General features: G+C 32.8%; 1 protein-coding gene across 1 annotated transcript; it reads left to right on the forward strand.

Moving 5' to 3' along the window:
• The first annotated feature begins 6,536 nt into the window (after positions 1 to 6,536).
• LOC109151972 lies at positions 6,537 to 11,977 on the forward strand. The gene is made up of 4 exons (XM_019299563.1): positions 6,537 to 6,783; positions 6,863 to 7,050; positions 7,567 to 7,786; positions 10,349 to 11,977. The coding sequence occupies exons 1-4, from the start codon at positions 6,537 to 6,539 to the stop codon at positions 11,053 to 11,055; spliced, it is 1,362 nt and encodes a 453-aa protein (XP_019155108.1). The 3' UTR covers positions 11,056 to 11,977.
• The last annotated feature ends 10,772 nt before the right edge of the window (positions 11,978 to 22,749 follow it).

The following is a 22,749-nucleotide window of genomic DNA, read 5'->3' on the forward strand; positions in this document are numbered from 1 at the left end:
AAAAATATATATCTTCCATACAAATGAATTAAGATAGTAATTCATTCCTATAACTGAGTTGCTTGAGAATGAGCACATTTGACTAATTTATAAAAAAAAAATACTAAACAATGATAAATAAAATTTCCAAAATTACAGCACCGCATGCGTACATCTACACATTAGCTATTAATTTGAGCAATCATTTGCTCAAATTTAAGCACTGATAACATCAAAACACATAGATAATCCAAACCATATGTTCAATTGCACTATATAATATTTGATGTTCTAATTTAAATAATTATATATTGATCCAAATATTCTTAATATATTACAACAAATTCATTCTGTGCATTGAACGGGTGAAAATACTATTATTCTAATAATTTTTCTTTTCTTCTTTCGTGTAATTACTATGCTAATGTATTTAAATATTGAAAGAGAATTCTATAAAAAGGATCCTTAACTCACTAAAATTCTATATTATTCTTAAAAACAAAACCCACATTTCTTACTTACCCGCCCAAACAATAAAAAAAAAATTACCAATTAATAATACTAATAATAATTAGTAAAAAAGTTAGTAGTAAAATAGAAAAAAAGATCCTTAATTCACAAAAAATAGAAAAGGAAACGGGATTCACTAATTAATTAAAACTAACAATAATCAGTAAAAAAAGATGCTTAATTCACTAAAAATGAAAATATAAACAGAATTTACTGATTATGACTAATAATAATTGGTAAAATAGGAAAATAAAAAATGAGTCTTAATTCAATGAAAATGGAAAAAAGAAACGTAAGGGTGTGAAAAAAAAAGGGGTCATAATAAGAATAACAGTAAAAAAAGAAAATTCTACCAAAAATAAGAATAATAGAAAAAGTTTCTTAATTCACGAGAAATAGAAAAGGAAATGGAATTCACTAATTAATTAATAGTAATAATAATCAGTCAGAAAATTAGCAGTAAAATATGAAGAAAAAAAAAAGATCCTTACTTCACTAAAAATGGAAAAATAAACGAAATTTACTGACTAATACTAATAATAATCAGTAAAATTGAAAATAAAAAAGGATTCTTAATTCAATGAAAATGAAAGAATTTTTTTTTTAAAAGGGGTCATAATAAAAATAACAGTAAAAGCAATCCTACAAAAAAAATTGAAAAAAAAAAGATTCATAATTTACGAAAAATAGAAAATGAAATGAAATTCACTAAATAATTAATACTAATAATAATCAGTAAAATTAAAAGTTAACATTAAAATAGAAAAATATAAAAGGATTTTTAATTCACTAAAAATAGAAAAAGAAACGAAAGTCACTGATTAATCTTACATATAATAAAGCTATATGGTTGGGAAGTAATTAATGTTAAAATTAATTACTAAGATTATTATTATTACTAGCTATAAATATAAAATAGCCACAACATCTTTTACTAAAAAAAAAAAAAAAAAAAAAACACACAACATTTGAAAAATAAAATAGCTATTTTTTTTTTCTTGCCTATAACAAAGGATTACATTTATTGAATTAATGGAGTTATTAAATGTTATGATATTAGGATTAAGGATTCCGATTCCCGATTAATAGAAAATATGAAACAATGCAATATTAGTTAAATACTTAAATCTATGACTTTACAATGAAAGTCTATTTAATATGCTTTTGTCTTGGGATTACAATATTAATTAAATTTTCGATGAAAGCCTATTCAATATCTGAAACAGTGCAATTAATGCAAGCCTCTACATATAATTTTTCTCAATCTCAAATGCTTCAAAGAAATGACAGAAGCGAGAAGGGATGAAGAAAGCAAATGTTGCGGGCCGTGGGTCAATTATTGGACTTCAGAATAAAAAAAAAAATCATTTAAGCCATAAATAAAAATTTAAATATATATAAATGTATATATCGTATGGGTCTTTAATGTTTTTCTTGATGTCTAAACTTAGGACTTTTAAAAGAAAAAAAAATACATTTGAATTATCTCCACAAAAAGTAGTCTTGGACTTATAAAATGACATTTGAGTTTATGGAATGCCATGTGCATAAAGAATATATTATATAATCATATAAAAAAACATGTTCAATTAGAGTTTAAATTTACTCATACAAAATTTGAAATTTGCTTTCTAAATGTAATTATCTTAGTTATTATTCGTATTGTGAAAATTATAATATAGATGAAATACAATTAAGAATAAATCAATGTAATTATGTAAATTCTCTCTATATAAGTTTATTTTGAGATTATATTAACCATACAAAATTTTAATTATAATTTTGTATTCTATAAAAATAATAAATACTTGACCAATGGAAGCTCAAAAATATTATTATATTAAACAATTTAAAATATTTTTATTTTTTCTATTTTTTATTTATATTTATAATAACATAATTTTTTTCCTGTGCATCGCGCGGGTAAATTACTAGTACTAATAATAATAAGTTAAATAGAAAAATATAAAAAGATTCTGAATCTATACCATTATTAAAAAGAAAATCCTTCTTCCTTACTTTCACACCCAAACAATAGAAAAAGAAAAAAAATTATAATATAATTAAAAACAAAATTCTATTTACTTGATTTATCGCCCAAACAATAGTAAATAGTAAAGGTAAATTAAAAAAAAAAAGGATGAAAAAAAAGAACAAAAATATTTCACAATAATATTCTATATTATCAATTAAAAATGGAATGAAAATTAGGTAAATAAATAAGTACTATATTATCAATTAAAAATGGAATGAAAATTAGGTAAATAAATAAGTATCTGTTCAAACATATTTTCTCAACCAACACCTTCACTAAGACTTAATCTCATGACTTCCCACATAAGAGAGGTCACTACATGCCATCTGAGCACAAGGTGCTTGGCAACAAACATTAGGTTAATTGAAAAAGGAAATGAATATTAACAATTGTTTGAAAATAAGAAAAAATTCATAATTGACTAAAATAGAAAAAAAAATGGTCAGATCATTGCATTTTAATTTTTCACAATAATATTACACAGTATAATACATCAAATCACAAGTATGTCATAAATTTTACACAATTTTAAACAATAGAATGGAAATATTTCAATAATAATATTCTACACTATCAAGTAAAGGTAAATTAAAAATGAAAAGGAAATACTTCAATAATAATATTCTACATTATCAATACTAAAGACATATTTTAAACAATAGTAAAGGTAAATTAAAAATGTAGCGAAAATTAAAAATGAAATGAAAATATTTCAATAATAATATTCTAAATCATCAATTAAAAATGAAATGAAAATTTGGTAAAAATATCATTGCATTTGATATTTTAGTTGTTAATTGATTAATTGACTAAAAATAAAAGAGAAGTAATTGGATGAAAATAAATATGATATTACTAATGGATTGAAAATTTAAAAGGAAATGAATATTAATAATTGACTGCAAATAAAAAATTATTCATAATTGACTAATATGAAAAAAATAAATGGTTAGATCATTGCATTTTAATTAAAATGGAAGGGAAACTAAAATTGAACGCCAATATTTCAATAATAATATTCTACATCATAAATAGTAAATGCATATTTTAAACAATAGTAAAGGTAAATTACAAATGGAACAGAAATATTTCAATAATAATATTATACATCCTCAATTAAAAATGGAACACAAATTAGGTAAAAATATCACTCCATGTAATATTCTAATTGACTAAAAATACAAAAAAATAATTGACTGAAAATGAATATGATATTACTAATTTATTTAAAATATAAAAGGATCGCTAATTGACTAATATTATACCATTATATATTTTCACCGAGTCACCCATCCTGATCAATTGAAGGTGTTAGCTCTAGACGATGATGGACAAGATTGTGTTGCTACTACCAATGTCGTCTACAAAGAGGTTTCAACAATGTGTAAATAAAATCGTTGATATTATATTTTTTAAATGACAAAATTGCTATATGTATAGACAAAAAAAATATCCTCCATACAAATGAATTAAGATAACAATTCATTCATATAACTGAGTTGCTAGAAAACGAACACATTTGTATAATTTATAAAAAAAAAATACTAAACAATGATAAAAAAATCTCCAAAGTTATAACACTACATGCATACATCTACACATTAGCTATTAATTTGAGCAATTATTTGCTTAAATTCCTACAATGATAATATAAAAACACATAAATGATCCAACCCGTATATTCAATTAAACTATATAATATTTGATGTTCTAACTTAAATAATTATATACCGATCCAAATATTCTTAATATATTACAACAAATCTATTCCGTGCATCGCACGGGCGCAAATACTAGTATGTATAAATATATCTACCCACACAATCAATGCATTCATACTTGCTAATCTAGTTTCTATCAAAATGCATTCACACTTTGGAGGGAAAATTCTGTGGCTAGATTCTGTTTTATTATATATATACTAGTTTTTTACGCGCATTGCGCGATTGAGATAATGCCCAATGTTTTTTTTTAAGTACTTTAAAGTATATCAAGGCAAGATTATATTGGAATTGTTCATGCATAGATAATTGAATGTTAAATTTGCGTATTTAAATATGCAATTCTAAGTTTACAAATACAAGATAATCTAGTCAAGATTGATTATAATTGTCAATAAAATAATTGTATATGTATGGTTGAAACCAAATACGGGACATAAGGAGAGCAAATAAAAATTAGGGCATAAAATATTAAATATATACTGATATTGAAGAGCTAACTGTTGATTGCCAAATAAGGACATTGTGAGATAATTTTCCCACTTCAATTTGTTGTGTGATTTGAATACTCTTTTTGTCAATAAATCCCCCAAGTAGTTAATATGATTGGCTTAATTATATTTTTTTTATTTTTTTATTTTTAAAACAATTATTATTATTATTATTATTATTATTATTATTATTATTATTATTATTATTATTATTATTATTATTATTATTATTATTATTATTATTATTATTATTATTATTATTATTATTATTATTATTATTATTATTATTATGTATACCCTTAGGTCATTTTACATGTTAATCTAAACAGCTAATTTTTCAAATATCTTTTTACCAACCGTTTATATAATTCGCTGGTCAAATTCGCTAATATAATCCGCTAACGCTAACCGCTAACTGCTGATTGTCAAACAAGGACATTGCGAGGTAGTTCTCACTTCAATTTGTTGTGTGATTTGGATACTCTCTTTGTCAACAAATCCCTCAAGTAGTTAATATGATTGACTTTATTAATTATATATATTTTTAAATTTTTTCGTGATATTAATAAAATACTTGGTAAATAAATATACAGCATTATTTTGTATTATAACTTTGAAATTTAATTAAAAAATAGTGCACAAAAAAGATAATAGACAATGTAGTGAATATAATCAATTGATGAATTTGAATGTAAAGAATTTTTACATTGGAGAAATATAAAGACAATATAACTAATAAAATTAATTCTCTTAATTTAATTTATTGATAATGAATAATTTTTTTTTAATAAAGACATTGTAGGGACAATGTAGCGAATATAATCAATTGATGAATTTGAATGTAAAGAGTTTTTATATTGGAGAAAAATAAATACAATATAACTAATTAATTATTTCTCTTATTTAATTTATTGATAATGAATAATTTTTTTTGAATAAAGACATTGTAGACACATAATTCTAATTTAAAGAAATGTATATGTATTATTTTTTGTTGTAGCTAATAAATTATTATTTTTAATTTAATAAGAGTAAAATAGAGTACTAATTATGCAACTTTGGTTGGGATGAGATTCGAACCTAAGACCTTTCTTATTGAAATCAATGAGTAAGTTAACGGTGGACTAATAGAAATTAACGGAAAAGATAATATTTAACGGAAAAGTTAACAGATAATCATATTCATTAAGGATAAATTAGGAAATCTCAAAGGAAAAATTAAAATCTGATCAATCTGAGCCATTCATTTGATTAAAAAATTTGACCGCCATTTTTTCTACCCATTATAGGCCTAACTCTCTTGGGCTCTTATTAGTATATATATATATATATATATATATATATATACTAGTTTTTCTACGCGCTTTGCGCGAATAGGATAATGCCCAATACTTATTTTTAAATAAGTATTTCAAAGTATATCAATGCAATATTATATAGAAGATGTTCATGCATAAGTAAATAAATGTTAAATTTGTTTATTTAAATCGATAATTTAAAGTATATAAATGCAATATAATATATGAGAGATTAATTATATATAACTGTCACAAAAATAAATGTTTGCAACTTTGTAATAACATTAATCTAATAACACTCTTTCTCAACTAATAAAAGAGAAATTACACAAGCACTTGGGAGGTACTCATCAGAAGACGTATTTTCTTGTTTTGGATAATATACCAAACACCCGGGCTTTGGGTGATATCCTAACATGTCTTCCTAATGATTCATTCTGAATCCGTATATTGCTGACAACTCAGTTCAATACTGTTGGTTGTGATGCTGCCACATTTGGTAATGTGCATATTAGATCCAAACAGAAGTTGGGATCTATTTTGCAACAAACTCTCTCCCAAAGAGCTTAGAGCACCAAAATTTGTAGAAATTGCCAAACATGTTGTGAATGAATGCGAAGGGTTGCCACGGTTAATTGTTGCAATTGCAGAGTGTTTGTCTAAATGCGGTTACATTTTAAAGGAATGGAAGAAGATTGAAAAGGAAGTCGAGACATTGGGACCTCTGTACAATGATGCCGAGCACTTAAGTAAGCTTACTCTATTTTACAATCAATTGCCACAGCATTTGAAAGTTTGTTTTTTTACATTTTGCAATCTATCCAAAAGGCTTTAAAATCAATGTGAAAAGGCTTATTAGGATATGGATTGCTGAGGGATTTGTGAGGCAAATGGAGTGTAAGGGATTTGGGAGGCAATTGGTGAAGGATTTAGAAGAGGAAGGTTGCTGCTATTTAGATGGTCTTGTTCATAGTGGTCTAGTCTCAATCAGCAAATGGAAACATAAGATGACTAATGTTTGTTGGATACATAGCTCCTTATGGGACTTCTCTGTACAAGAGAAACTAAAAAAGAGGGTCTCCTATGTGCGGTGTATACTCGAAAAGATTTAGGATTGCCATTAGACATGTTTGTAAATTCATGTCGTTGGTTAGGTTTATACTCGCATAAGTTGGATTATTACACGCTCTTTACTACAAATAACCCTCGCTCTCTTTTCTTCTTTCATGGAGATTATGTAAAGTCGGTATCTTTCAAGCTATTAAGAATTGTGGATTTGAGTGCACTCAAATCTTCAAAATAGTGCCATTGCATTTAAGAGATTTAGTTTTTCTGAGATACCTATCTGTACCATCGTGGTTTGATGGTTTAGATGATGTAGTGTCAAACAATCAGAATTTGCAGACAGTTATTGTTTCTGGTGGTGAACCACATATACATAGAACTGGGCATTTGTCATTCAGAATTTGGGAGTTACCACATTTAAGGCATCTTGAACTTGGCAATTACTATGAGGTGGTTCCTCCAAACAGGAATATAGATCAATTGCAAACATTATCGTGGGTTATCCAACTCATTTCACAGAAGAGGTGTATAGGAAGTTCCCAAACTTAAAATATCTGAAGGTTTTCTATAAAGGTGCCTTTGAGCCAAGTAGCAGCCCTGGATCTTACAAAAACCCCACCGTCAATTTGGATTATATTAGGTGTTTCTCGATGCTCGAGACACTTACGGTTATAGTCCCTGCAAACAGTATGACCCATCTAGAGCGGCCAATGTTTTCTATAGGGCTGAAGAAGTTGAGGTTGAGCGGGACTAATCTCCCGATAATGAAACTTCCATGGGTATTGAGAGGTTTAAAGGTGCTCAAACTAGAAAACGCCTTCTCTGGCCAAGTGTGGGGATCATTTGAACAATTTTCTAACTTAGAAGTGTTGTTCATTGAGGCTACAGATCTCCAGAAATGGGAGGTCAGGTGTAGTGCCGATTTCCCAAAACTAAAGTGTCTAATCCTAAGACGTTGTTATTGTTTGGAAGAGATCCCATTTGATGTTAGCTTTATTGACACCCTAGAGACAATTAAGGTGGAGCAGTGTTCCCTTAATCAGGCGTGCGCGGCTACTTCGAGTTCATGCTTTCCTTACACCACTTACTGTTGTTGTCGACAACGTGATTCATGATTTTAGCTAGCTTGCTAGGTATATATGTGTTTCTTTTCTCTTCTATTATATTGTTTGTTTTATTTGCCAAATCTGTTTAAAATATCTTCTTCAATTCTCATCTGGTTTCATATATGTTCCTCATTTTGCATTATTTTTTCAGTGATGGGACAAATTCCAATGATGAATCACAGGATATATTGTATAAGAAATAATGATGCCGCCGCAGTTAGATGCTAATAATTTCTTACCAAGTCTGTATTCAATATTTTTTCTGTTGTCAGTTTTAACATCATTGGCTTATTGTCAACAAATTATCTCGATTTTATTTATTACGGTATTCATATTGAAATCTAATTATAATAAAATAATAAGAAAAACTAATTTCATTTGCTAAAAGCTAAATTTTTTTTCTTTTGAAACACAATACTTACTATGTTCAATGCATTTTTAAGACTTATTTTTTTTTTTTTAATATAAATAATTTGAACATAGTAGGTATTATGTTTCAAAAAAAAAAAAAAAAAAAAAAGCTTTTAGCAAACGGGTGTTAGCAAACAGAGCTTTCGGTAAACTATTCGTGTTTGTGTTCGGTAAGCGTTCGTTTATGCTCGTTTATTAAGGTAAACAAATATAAATGAACAAATTCTAGAGCTCGATTGTTAAACGAACAGAGTCTGAACATTTGTAAGCTTGTTTGCTAAAAGCTCGTGAACAAGCTCATTTGTATTCGTTTAATATTGTTCATGAACAAGCTTGTCTAGTGTTCGTTTAATAATGTTCACAAACAAGCTCATTTAGTGTTCGTTTAATAATATTCATGAACATGTTCACAAACAAGCACTTAAATATATATATATTTAATAAGCTTGGAGTTGAAGGTTGGAATGAACTTGGAGTAGAATGTATTAAGTTTTTTAGGATGGTGGATGCAGAATCTAAAAATATCTTATGATATAAGTTTTGTGTTTGGCTTGTAATGTGAACAAACAATTTGTGTGTATGTTTCTTTTATCTAATTTTTTGAGAAGACTTGTATTTTCATTTTGATATTAGATGCTACGATTGGACTTATTCAACTATTTGTATTAGTTTTGTAATTGTCTTGCTTGTTTAGTTATTGTTCGTGAACATAGTTCACGAACGAATTGTGATCATGAATATATACATGTGTTTGGTTATTAAGCGTTCACGAACGTGTTTATGAACATAAACGAACATATTTGCGAAACGGTAATCCAATTACCGACTTGCATGCAACCCTAATTGAAAAAGGGCAATGGAATAAGTACTTTACACATTTTTCTTCAACCCTACCCGAACTACACAATATTGTCTCTCTCCTCTCTCATTTACACATTAAAGTCATCAGCCCAATATTGAATTCCTTTAATTTATAAAGGACTATGTGGTTGCTATTATTGACGACCCTTGGTGAAGCTAAAAGGCACTTCATATTCTAATGTGCAAAACTTGAAGTTGAAACACAGGCAGGGAGGACAACGAAATTAAGAATTTTTGAAAATAAGTCATACTTTCCATTTTAATTATAGACTAAATTTCTAGCTATTGACACATTCACCACTTGATTGAGACATGTTTTTTAGAAAAATTGAGGGAAGCTGTCATTGAATATATATAGATTATGAATACGTGTAAGTAAACTATTCTTCTTCTTCTTCTTCTTTTTTTTTTTTTTTTTTTTTTTTTTGTTGGAATTTTAATAATAAGTAGGCCATATTTCTAATCTGATCAGAATCCCGGAATTATTGGGAAGGAGAAGAAATGTAGTATAAATGTGTAAAACCAGAAGTTGCCAGCAAATGCATTAATACATTACTCAAAAAGAAAAAGTGAGAGAGATGGCTTGTGTTGCATTGACTTCTCTCATGGCAACAATTGAGTTTGAGTTCCTTCAACCCAACCACAGAGTGTCTGTTCTTGATGAAAAGTCATTGAAATCTGTGTTTGAGAAGCTTTCGTCTTTGGAAGCCTTTCTGAAGAAGGAATACAGCAATGGTGGCGCTCCAATCCGAGATCTGCAAATCAAAATCCGAGACTTTGCACTCAAAGCTGAAGATGCCATCGAAATACAACTAACAAACATCCTTCAACTTGTGCCCAAAGACGGAGATACAATGCCCAACAATTGCAGACAACATTGGATCCTTGCAATGCTGTCAACAGTTTGAGGATAAAATGTTTGGTCGTGACGGTTCCTTTGCAAGGATAAAGGTTGATTTACTCCACCAAGTCGGGGCACAAAATCGAATAGTTGTCCCAATTTTTGGAGCCCCAGGGGTTGGAAAGACTACTTTATGTCAAAAACTGTATGCAGATGAAAAGGTTGTATCATGTTTTGACATTCAAGCTTGGGTTACTATTCCGCGGCAAAGATACAATGCCCAACAATTATTGTGCCACCTTCTTCAATCAATAAGCCCAACCTCCAATGAAATTCACATGGGAAACACCGTTTCTCAGCTAAAAGAGCAACTCCACAAACACTTGAAATGCAAGAGATATTTCATTGTTTTGGAGGATGTCCCTAACACTCTGGTTTGGGATGATATCCAACCATGTTTCCCAGATGACTCAAATGCAAGCAGGATATTGCTAACCACTCTTTCCGGTGATGTGGCTAAGAACATTAGCACACCTGCCTTTCACATCTCTTTCCGAAATTTCAGTGAAAGTTGGGATCTATTTTTCTACAGATATTCTCGCAATCAGTATGTGTATATGGCACCTAAATTTAAAGAAATTGCCAAGAGTCTTGTTGAGGAATGCAAAGGATTGCCACGCGCAATTGTTACCGTTGCAGACCGTCTATCTAAATGCAACTACACGGTGAAGGAATGAAAGAAGGTTGAAAAAGAATTACTGTCATTGGGAACTCTACATAGAGATACACAACACTCAAGTAAGCTCGCTGACATTTTCAATCGTTTGCCACAACACTTAAAAGTTTGCTTTCTATACTTTGCCGTCTTTCCAAAAAATAGTCAAATCCAAGAGGAAAGACTTATTAGGTTATGGATTGCTGAGGGGTTTGTGAAGTCACTAAGGTCGTGCCTGCCATTAGAAGATATAGCTTACAATTATTTAGAGGATCTTAGAAGTAGAGGATTAGTAACAAAAAGTAGTGGATGAGAAAGCTTGCAGACCAAAGACTAGTTATGGGATACATGTTGACATGCATAGCTTTTGCGTACAAGAAGCTCAAAAAGAGAGTCTTTTATGTGCCGTAAATGGTCAACAATGTATTGGATGGCCACTAGACATACTTGCAAATTCATGTTGTTGGTTAAGTTTACGCTCACATATTTTGGACTATCATGTGTTGTTTAGATCAAATATCTCTCACTCCCTTTTCTTCTTTCAGAGAGATTATGAAATGTTTATAGCTTTCAAACATCTAAGAGTTGTGGATTTGAGTCAATCTCGAATGCTCAAAGGAGTGGCATTGCCCTTGAGGAATTTAGTTTTCTTAAGATATCTATGGGTTCCACAATGGTTTGAGAGCCTTGATGATGTAGTCTCAACTAATTCGAATTTGCAAACCCTTATTGTTTCTGGCATTGATGAACCAACAACACTCAGAGCACCTACCCTTCATTTGACATCCAAAATTTGGGAGCTGCAACATTTAAGGCATCTCGAAATTGGGGATATGTATATGGTAGATCCTCCAAACATGGTTAAAGAGCATTTGCAAACATTAGTTTGTGCGATGCCAATTCATTTGAGCAAAGGAGTGTATTATGGCAGGTTTAATTTCCAAGCATAAGAAAACTGAAAATTGTGTATAAAGACGTGTTAGTGCCGGGTTGCACTGGTGGACGTTACAGTAATCCCATCACCATTGTGGAGAATTTTGAAGATTTATTAAGGTTGGAGGCTCTAAGTGTTATAGTAGTTCCAGTTGGTAGTATAACCCTGTTAGAGCGGGTTGGTTTTCCTGCAAATTTGAAGGAGTTGAGGTTGAGTGGGACTAATTTGCCCGTGAAGGTTTTAGGGGTAATTGGAGAGTTGCCCAAGCTTGAAGTATTGAAACTAGAAAATGCTTTGCATGGAAGAGTGTGGGAAGTAGTTAAAGGAGGATTTGGTGTACTAAAAGAGTTGGAGCTTGAAGCCACAAGTCTTGAGCGATGGGTGTGCAAAGGTAGTCGTCAGTTCCCAAAGCTCAGGCGTCTATTCTTAAAACGTTGTTCTTCTCTGGAAGAGATCCCTCCTCGTATTGCAAAACGCCTCCGATTTGTGCTTTCGATTGAGTTGGAGCTATATCCCCCTTGTGTTGTCTCTTCTGCCAAGAGGATTCAAAAAGAGAGAATGCGCAACCAGCTTGATGTGCCTAGAGTTACTGTGGACGGCAAGATTATTTCAGTATGTTGTGTTTCTTTCTCTTCATCACTTCTTTTGCTTAATTATTTTCTTTAATTTGCAAAATATAATGTGTTTTCTGTCCTGGATGGGATCCATACATTTTGCATTAGACTATATTGTTTCATTGATATGATATGATGAATCACAGTGTACAAAATCAGAAGCCTGGGAAGAAGAAGAAGAAGAAGAAGAGTATGATGAATGGGTGTGTACAGAATCAGAATCCTCGCAAGAAGAAGAAGAAGAAGAAGAAGAAGAAGAAGAGTATTATGAACGGCCGGTTATAGAATCAGAAGCCTCGGAAGAGGAAGATTATGATGAATGGGTGGCAACAGAATCAGAATCCTCGGAAGAATTGAAGAAGAATAAGAGTATGATGAAAGATTGTTGTTCTGTTTGCTGCATAAAAATCATAGAATTCTGAGACAGACATTACACAAGTAGTCCAACCTAGCTTGTACCTTGAAACAATACAATAGCAATTGTTTTGAGAAAATGCTTTCGCATACAGAATGCGTGTGTGTGATGATATGATGTTCCAATTGCCCCAAACACCCTCCCTTAAGGAGGTGTCTGAATCTATTGTTTGGGGTGATTGAGCTTCTTGTTTCTTCTTATTGTTGATGGGTGTTCATTCCTGATTGTCTATGATGGAGTGCACATTTTGCCAAATAATATAATTGGAGGTCGAAAATTATTATATTCAGGGAGCGATAGGATTTTGATTTCCTTACATTTTCATTTAAATGAGCTTGCCACATTCATTTCACTACATTTTCATGGTAAAAAGAGGGACAACATTTTTTTTTTTTTACATAGGTTGATTACACCATCATTTGAGGAGTATGATATTTCACCCAAAAAAAAATATTTTGTAGATATTGCATGTCACCTAGCAAGTGGCCGGATTATTTGTGAAGATTAAATAGGAATAAATAATGATGTTGATGAGTATGATTTTAAAAAAAGATCATTATTGATTTGGGGTTTGAGTTGACTTTTAGGTGCGCTCATTATGGATGCCTGATAGACCGCAAATTATGTCCGGGAAACGTGTTCATCATTCATGGTGAACACGAGTCCAAACGACACCGTTTTTATGAAAAAAAAATTTTAGTTAATGTGCTGTTAACGGCGCGCGTTTGTTCAGATTATGAATTTTCTGTTATGAGATTATGAATATACTATAAATTCATAATCTCATAACAGAAAATTCATAATCGCATAAAAGAAAAACATTTATTAAATTATGAATTTTCTGTTATGAGATTATGAATTTACAGTTATGTAATTATGAATTTTTTATAAATTCATAATCTCATAACAGAAAATTCATAATTTAATAACAGAAAATTCATAATCGCAAACCAGAAAATTCATAATCTCATAACAGAAAATTCATAATTTCATAACAGAAAATTCATAATCTCATAAAAGAAAATTCATAATTTCATAATACTGCACATTCATAAATCCATGCCTGCACATTCATAATTTATGAATGTTGAAGAAACTTGCGCGAAGAGAAAGTGAAACCGCGAAATGTGAAAATGAAGAAGAAAAGTTATGCGATTAATTAAGAAAAAAAAAAAAAAAAAAAAAAAAAAAAAAAAAAAAAAAAAAGAAGAAGAAGATAACGGTGCTCCGTTACCGTTGGGACCGTGTTCACCATGGATGGTGAACACGGTTCCATGGCATAACGACTGCGACAGACGACTCCTCTTGCGGCACCACCTCCACGTGAGCAGATTTCTTGAGTTCTATACATGATTTCATGCATACAAATGATTAAAAAAAATAAGAATAAGAATCAAATAGATTATCGAACTACACACCAAAATGTAATTAGGTTATTGAATTCAAAAAACATATAATTGCGTTCCTAAATTAACTAATTTCATGTAACTAATCCAATTTACAGATTTTTCATGGCAAGATGGATGTCTAGCTCCATGCATGTGCGAATTGACTGCAAGATCATAATTTAATTTAATGGCCTTTCAATCATATTTTAATTGGGCTGATATCAGATCATGTCTCCCTCTTTATTTATACCAGCTTCAAATTTATGTATTGCTGACCACTCAGTTCTATAATGTGGGTTCCCATGCCGCCATAGACGGTAATTAATGTGCATAAAATGAGTGCACTAGAATTCAGATACAAGTCGGAAGTTGTTTTGCAAGAGACTCTCTTAAAGAGCATATAACACCTAAATTTGAAGAAATTAAATAGGGAAGCGTGTTGTTGAGGAATGTGAAGGATTGTCACAGGTAGTCAGGTTGGCTTCTGTCCTCCCGAGATTGTTGTCTCCTCATCAAAGTGATTTTGTCTCGGGGCGATCAATCACGGATAATATTTTGCTTGCCTCTGAGATGTGTCATGGTATAACGCTAGGGAATCAGGATGTAGTGCTGAAGCTAGACATGGCTAAGGCCTATGATCGGGTTACTTGGTTTTTTCTTGTTTCTGTGATGCGTAGGATGGGTTTTTCTGAAATCTAGATTGATTTGGTCTATCGTGCGATCTCAAATGTGTGGTTCTCTGTTATTGTCAATGGGGTCAAAGAGGGTTTCTTTACCTTGTCCCGTGGGTTGAGGCAAGGAGACCCACTGTCCCCTAGTCTTTTTATCATTGCTGCAGAGATCCTTTCTATGTACCTTGCTCGAGTCCATCTGGACGAGGGGGTCCCTAGGTTTTCTCAGCCTGTTGGTACCCCTCATATTCATCACTTAGCTTACGCTGACGATGTTATTATTTTTAGTACTGGGAGGCAGGGGGAAATCTGCAAAGTCATACGCGCTTTAAAAGATTATGAGGAGATTTCTAGCCAAATTAAATGGTCAGTTTCCCTAAGAGTGCTTTTTATATGCATCCTGACACTTCGGGTTGGGTTATTCATAGGATTGGGGATATCACTAGATGCATTCATAGGTCCTTCCCTTTCACTTATCTTGGGTGTCCTATTTATGTGGGAGGAAGAAGTGTGTTTATTTTTCATCTTTGGTGGACAAGGTTAAGGCCAAATGCCTTGGGTGGCAACGTCGGTTGCTATCCAAGGGGAGGAAAGTGGTTCGTATTACTTCTGTTTTGCAGGCTATCCCTTTACATCTCTTTGCAGCTTGTGCTCCTCCTAAACAGGTTATCCGTGACCTTGAGCGGTGCTTCGCGAGCTTCTTTTGGCGGCAGTTGGGAGGTGCATGCTACAATTGGGCGTCATGGAAAACGTTATCCCTCCCTAAAAAGGAGGGTGGTGTGGGCTTCCTTGACCTGGACTTAATGGTACGTGCATCGAGTTCAAAGCCTTGGTGGAATTTTCGCAAGGTGTATTCATAATGAGGAAGTTTCATGATTGCTAAGTACTACCGCCGAGTTCACCCGGTGGCGAAATCAGTGCGAAGTTCCAACTCACACACTTGGAAGCGGATGCTTAGCGTCAGGAATGAGGTGGAGGCAGTCTTGGGATGGCGCCTGACTTATGGCGATGTTAACCTTTGGTGGGATAACTGGTCTAGACTTGGCCCGCTAGGGCGCCTTTACCCCTTTCCAGGGGTTAGGTACTTTGGTGATTTGCTGTCTGACTTCATCCAGGATGGGGAATTGGACTTGTCGGCCTATGATGGCCTTCTACCGGCTAGGTTGGAGGCTGACATGTCCCGGTTCGGTCAAAGAGTGGCTGACATTCCTATTTGGCGGGTAGCTACGGACGGTTTGTTTTCTTTCTCTTATGCAAAATCATTATTAAGACCTGAACCGGTGAATTCTGGTCCTCTTTTGAGGGCATGTTGGCATAAACACCTGCCCTTTAAGGTGTCCTTTCTTGTTTGGCGTGTATTACCGGGCCGTTTGCCCACTGATGATGCCATAGCTAGATTTGGGCACCTTATTGTTTCCAGATGCTAGTGCTGCAGTAACCCTGCTAGTGAGACCATTGATCACATCTTTTATGCGGGGGACACTACCAGGGCTGTATGGGGTTTTTTTTTTAATGGGATCACTCAGCTTGCGATTCAGTCATCGGGGTCTACGGACGCTGTTGACTGGGTGGAAGCGGGTGGTTTCACATAACCGTCTTGTTGCTTTTGTTATTTGCATGTTGCCTTATCTCATCCTTTGGGAGTTATGGAAACACAGGAATGCATGCTTGCATAGAAGAGGACCGCCGAGTGTGCCTCGAGTGGTGTATGGCGTTGCCAAAAGGGTGACAGAGTGTCTCTTTAGGCGATGGCCGCGGGAACACCTTCTACCAACAAACTGGTCTGTCATTCTATCCTATATAGAGTCCACTGCCCCGCGATGCGTGGTTCGTGCTATTAGATGGGATCCCCCTCCGGATGGCTCTAAAAAGCTCAATCTCTCATACTCGAAGTCGGTGGGTGGGATTGCTGCCTTGGTACGTAATCGGGGGGGGGGGGGGGGGGGGCAGCAATCCTTTGTAAATCCGTTTAATTCCTTTGATTAATAAAATTTATTTTTGAATAAAAAAAAAGGATTGCCACGGTCAATAGTTACAGTTGCATGCAGAGCGTTTATCGAAATGCAACCATGGATAGATCCAGCAAATCATCTGAGTGGGGGCGAAGTTTAAATGACAATAGAAATGTCAATAACAAAATATCAAACAGTCATAATAAGGTTAAAATACAAAATACGCATTATAAATTACAATAGAAAATATACTTGAGTGGGGTGAAAATGTGAAAATATTTATGACAAAATATGAAACATAATCAATTAGACAAAATAATTTGAATAACACTATATATTCATAAATACTTTTTAATTTTAATTTCTTTTAGTTAGATCAACTTTAAGTTTTTCTAAATTAATTCGAATACTTGTGACACAGACTTCTTAACATCAAGTTTGGAGTTCAACCAACTAAGTTACTCAAACTATTAGCAATTTGAACATAAATATACATTTTATATAATATTTAATGCTATTGTTGGTCCCGAAAGAGGTATGGTAAAAGTCTAGGGGGGTGAATAGACTTTTAAACCGTTTTCGCAAATTACAACAATTGCTAAGGCAACATAGAAACCAAAACTCTTAACTAGATTATTAGAGTCTGGTACACAGCGGAATAATAAAATATGTGTTGTGTGATTGTGTCAAGTATATTTACGTGAGAAGCAAGCAAGAACAAGTAAGTAAACAAAGAAGTAAAGAACATAAGGCAATTATAGTGGTTCGAAGGTGGCGTAATCCTCCTAGTCCACTTGCTCCTATCTCCAAGAGCAATTCACTATATCCACCACTTCTTGGTTCCAAGATACAATGAATTCTGTGATCTAGTGCTTTGATCACCAAGCCCGCACTAATCACGCCCAACCCAGTGCCTACAACACTGCTACATGATTTCACAACTCAGCGTTACTTTCCTCCCCTTTCTACGCTCCGGTAGAACTACACTTCGGATTTCATAACTCCTGCTACTTTCCAAGATTTCACAACTCCGTGTTACTTTCCGCCCGACTTCTACGCTCCGGTAGAACTGCAACTTGGATTTCACAACTCCGTGCTACTTTCCCTTCTCCAAGACTTCACAACTCACTGTGACAATCTTCTTCTTACACTCCCGTAGGGACTTCACTTGTTTGTAGACTTGACCTTCAATATGCAGCAAGTCTCTCAATGATGAAGATTTAGTTCTCTTTTGAATATTTCTTTGTAAGCTTCTGAGCACTTGTATATTTTCTCACTTGAAGATTTTCTCTGTAAGCTCTTTCTTGCTTGTATTCATATTTTGGAAGTTCTGTCTTTGCTCTTCTTCAATCTTCATCCTTTTATAGCTGGTTTGAGAATTTGCCCGTTGAAAAAAGACAATCTCAATTTTGAATTCTGGTATCTTTTGTCAGAGATGTTATCTTATCTTCTGAAAATGTGTCAGAAAGATATTCTAGCCGTTTGTTGAGCTCAAAGTTCATGCAAATGGGTTCCTAAACTTCATCTGGTGTTGATCACGTTTCTTGAGAATTCTTGAGCTTCAATTTCATGTATAATGGCTTTTCAAATTTTCCCTTATGTACATCACGCCTTCTTTGGGATTTTAATACTTTAAAAATATTCTTCAATTTATTCCCAAACTAGTTTGACTAGTATTTTTCTTCTGTGAAGTTCTGCTTCTAATTTCTCCATTTTATTTGGTAAGTGAAATCTCATCCCATACTGTATTCGCCCATTTCAAACCTCTTTTCTAATTTCTCCATTTTATTTGGTAAGTGAAATCTCATCCCATACTGTATTCGCCCATTTCTCCATTTTATTTGGTAAGTGAAATCTCATCCCATACTGTATTCGCCCATTTCAAACCTCTTCTATGGGATTGAAATCTCTGCTCAATTTGAATTTCTCCTTGTTTGAAATCGATGCCCATACTTCAGCTCTTTGAGCTTAACTTGTAATTGATCTCCTTGTTTGAAATCGATGCCCATACTTCAGCTCTGACTTGTAATTGATGCCCACACTTCATTTGATCTTAAATTACATTTTAATTGCTTCCCAATTTCATTTCTGATTGTGAATGCCCAAGTGTAATTACATCCCACACCCCCAAGTGAAATTGAGTAATTTCACATGTGATTACCAAATTGGCGCCCTTACTTCATTTGAAGTAATCAATTTGGCTCCTTAAAATTTACCTTGTAAAATTGTTATTAATGGGATTCCAACATGAGACTTTAAACATAATATTTTAAACATTTTCCAATTCATCTAAACAATTATTTGGTGAAATCTCCAATCTTCTTTAATGTACTTCTTTCTTTCCATAGATGCTTGATCTCCAAGTCAAATTCATGCAGACTTCAAATCTTGATTTTCTTCATCGAAAATTCTTCTTGGAAGTCTTCTTGAGTATGGTATTCGGGTAAAGTTCATGCTATACATATCATATGCATACATCTTCTTCTGTTTGCCATTTTCACTAGACAAATTCTAAATTTTAGGCTTGATATCTTCTTCTTCCATTTTTCATACATCTTCCTCCTCTGTTTTTCTCTTTTACTTCTTAATTATTAATTTCCCCTTCATGGTTTAACACTCAACTATGACTTAAATCAGATAAAATTGGGGGTTCTACAAATTACAATTTGACACATCAAAATCTATTACAATTTATTCATAATAGCTATATATGTATATACATACATACATACATACATACATACATACATATATATATATATATATATATATATATATATATATATATATATATATATATATGTGTGTGTGTGTGTGTGTGTGTGTGTGTGTGTGTATATAATAATAATAATAATAATAATAATAATAATAATAATAATAATGCTCATATGTGGTCATGTTGTTAGGTGTGGTCGTGTGGCGGAATTTCAGAATACACCAACAGTGTTAACAACATGCACTAACAGTGTAAGGGAAACACACAACAATGAAATGCAAAAAAACACCAAAAAAAAATACACAACAGACCCAAAAAATACACCATATAACTCACCAACCCCAATGGTGTATTTTCGAACACTGTATGGTGTTTTTACTCACACCCATGGTGTGTTGTTGGTGATGCGTACCTAATTTGTGTGCATTTTTTGTGGTGCATTTCCTGATGTTGATGGTGTATATCTTACTTAACTATTGGTGTATTCTGAAAATCGCCACATGACCACACGGGAAAGGGTCGCTACACTTGAGTGTGACTATATATATATATATATATATATATATATATATATATATATATATATATATATAAAGGGATGGGGTGGGGGAGGGAGCCAGTGAGGGGGTAGCTGCACCCATAGTGGCTCCGCCCCTGAATGCAACTATACTTTGAAGAAATGGAAGAAGCTCTATACACTGATACTGAGCACTTTAGTAAGCTTACTCTATACTACAATCAATTGCCACAACATTTGAAAGTTTGCTTTCTACATTTTGCAATTTATCCAAAACGCTTTAAAATCAATGTTAAACATCTTATTAGGATATAGATTGCTGAATGATATGTGAGGCCATTGGGGCATAAGGAATTTGAAAGTAAAGCTTACAGTTTTTTTTTTTTTTTTTTTTTTTTTGAAAGGTATAGTTATTTAGATGAGCTTGCTAGTAATAAGAGTCTTCTCTCAATCAGCAAATGGGAACATGAGATGACTATTAAACTTAGAACACCTAATGGCCATTTGGCATCTAGAATTTGAGAGTTGCCACATTTGACGCATCTTGAACTTGGGAATTCTTATTTGACAGATCCTCCGAACATGGTTAAAGAGAAGTTGCAATCACTATCTTGGGTGAGTCCAACTCATTTCAAAAAAGAGGTGTATTACAATTTTCCAAACCTAAAATATCTGAAAGTTTTTTATAAAGATGTGTTTGAGCCTACTAGCACCCCTGGATCTTGCAAAAATCCCATCATCATCAATTTAGATTATATTGAGTATTTATCAAAGCTGGAGACGCTTACAGTTATAGATCCATTTTAGGTATATCATATCATGGTGTTTAATTATTTTTCTCTTCTGATCTATTTCTTACTTTCTGTTTAAAATTTCTAGCTTTTTTCTTACCTGCTTTCATGCATATATATGTTCTCTATTTTACAGTATTTTGGTTGGTTTCTCAATGATGGAATATTTATGATGATGGGCCCACAGTAAGTCATCAATTGCCCTTAGAAAAACGAGATGAAGTTGAGTGGATCAGAGGATTGCTGCATGTGGTTTTGTTTGCTTTTCCTCTTGTTGCAAATTGTTGAAAGAAGTTTTATTTTATGAGTAATGCCATAATTTTGGGTGGATTTATGTCTATAACTTTGGAAATTATTTTGAGTATATATGGTGATTTTCAATTCTTACTTTTTTTTATGTACATCAAATTCATATGGTTTTGTGCTAATTAATTTGAAGTATGTACTGTTGGAAAATATTCGCAACGTCAATGCGCGGGCTTGAAACCTTTTAAGAGACACGGACACAACGGGTGTATGACTGAAAGGAAGTTTGTACCATGTTATAATAACACTGCCTTAAAAGCGTTATTTGCCCGGTAACAGTGCAGTCAGAACCTTGGCACGCTTTCGACAGGCTACACAGACTAACTACGCTTAGTTCACACCAACTATAACGCAGGTGAACCTGACTTTGTTTAGACGATGACACAGAGGGATTAAAGAAAGGAGGATATGAAGATGATCATTGAGTGTGTTTGTTAACAAAGTAGATAGCCTTTATATAGTAACACTGCATACTATTACAACCACAAGATTACCCACGTTTGCACTGTTTCACATCTCCTCAATGCACATCAGACATAATTAACATATGTATGAGATTAGTGGCCTTACATCTCCACTATAGTGTCTTTTTTGGAGCTTTTTCAGAATGCATTCTTCCCAACAAGGAGCAAAGCTAATGTTGGGAGGGAATAATTTAAAAAGAATTCATCTGTAAGGGGTGGGGAGAATGAGAAAACCAAGAAAAAAAAAATACTACTTGATGTGTGCGTTTGGCGCACAGCAAGTCCACACTCGCACGCGCCCGGCTGCGCGTCAGGCGCGCCTGACATACTTTTTTTTTTAATTATTTTTTTCATTTTAAAAAGTCAGTTTTGATTTTTTTTTTCTCCCCTCCCACATTCTCTTTCCTAATAACTCTTACATTCTCCCCTCTAATATCCCCACTGATAAGGATGCTCTTAGAATTAGGCAAGAATGAACACATGGCAAAATGATAGATATGTATGGTTTAATTTGGACCAAAAAAATATCTCTCTCACAGAATTTTTCAACATGTACTTATTCGATTTCTTTGTGTCATTTAGGTGATTTGGAGATATTGATTGTAAAATCAAGTAAACTAGACTTCAACAAGAAGTGAACAATATGTACTTATTTGATTTCTTTGTCATTTACGTGATTTGGCGGCATTGATTGTAAAATCATGTAAACTACTAGAGCTCAACAAGAAATGAACAATTTATCTGTAAAATGGCAAAAATCCTCGTTCAACACAACTATTTATACACAAGTCTCCCGGAGCACAACAATACATGTGTACTCACATTCATACGTTGATTATAAAATCATAAATCATGTGTTGGCCATATTGATTTTTCCATACGAGGAAGGATTCAAACTCCCAACCTCTCTTAAGGGACAAGAATGCACGACCATTCATGCCAACCAAG

Source organism: Ipomoea nil, unplaced genomic scaffold, assembly GCF_001879475.1.
Source record: "Ipomoea nil cultivar Tokyo-kokei standard unplaced genomic scaffold, Asagao_1.1 scaffold2338, whole genome shotgun sequence".
In the NCBI taxonomy this organism is placed as follows: domain Eukaryota; kingdom Viridiplantae; phylum Streptophyta; class Magnoliopsida; order Solanales; family Convolvulaceae; genus Ipomoea; species Ipomoea nil.

What these genes read in the sequence shown, in the direction of transcription:
- LOC109151972 (XM_019299563.1), top strand. Translation starts at nt 6,537, where the DNA reads ATGTGCATATTAGATCCAAACAGAAGTTGGGATCTATTTTGCAACAAA. An exon ending in CAATGATGCCGAGCACTTAA is followed by an intron (nt 6,784 to 6,862) that starts GTAAGCTTACTC and finishes TCTATCCAAAAG; the next exon opens with GCTTTAAAATCAATGTGAAA. An exon ending in GGTTATAGTCCCTGCAAACA is followed by an intron (nt 7,787 to 10,348) that starts GTATGACCCATC and finishes CAACAATTGCAG; the next exon opens with ACAACATTGGATCCTTGCAA.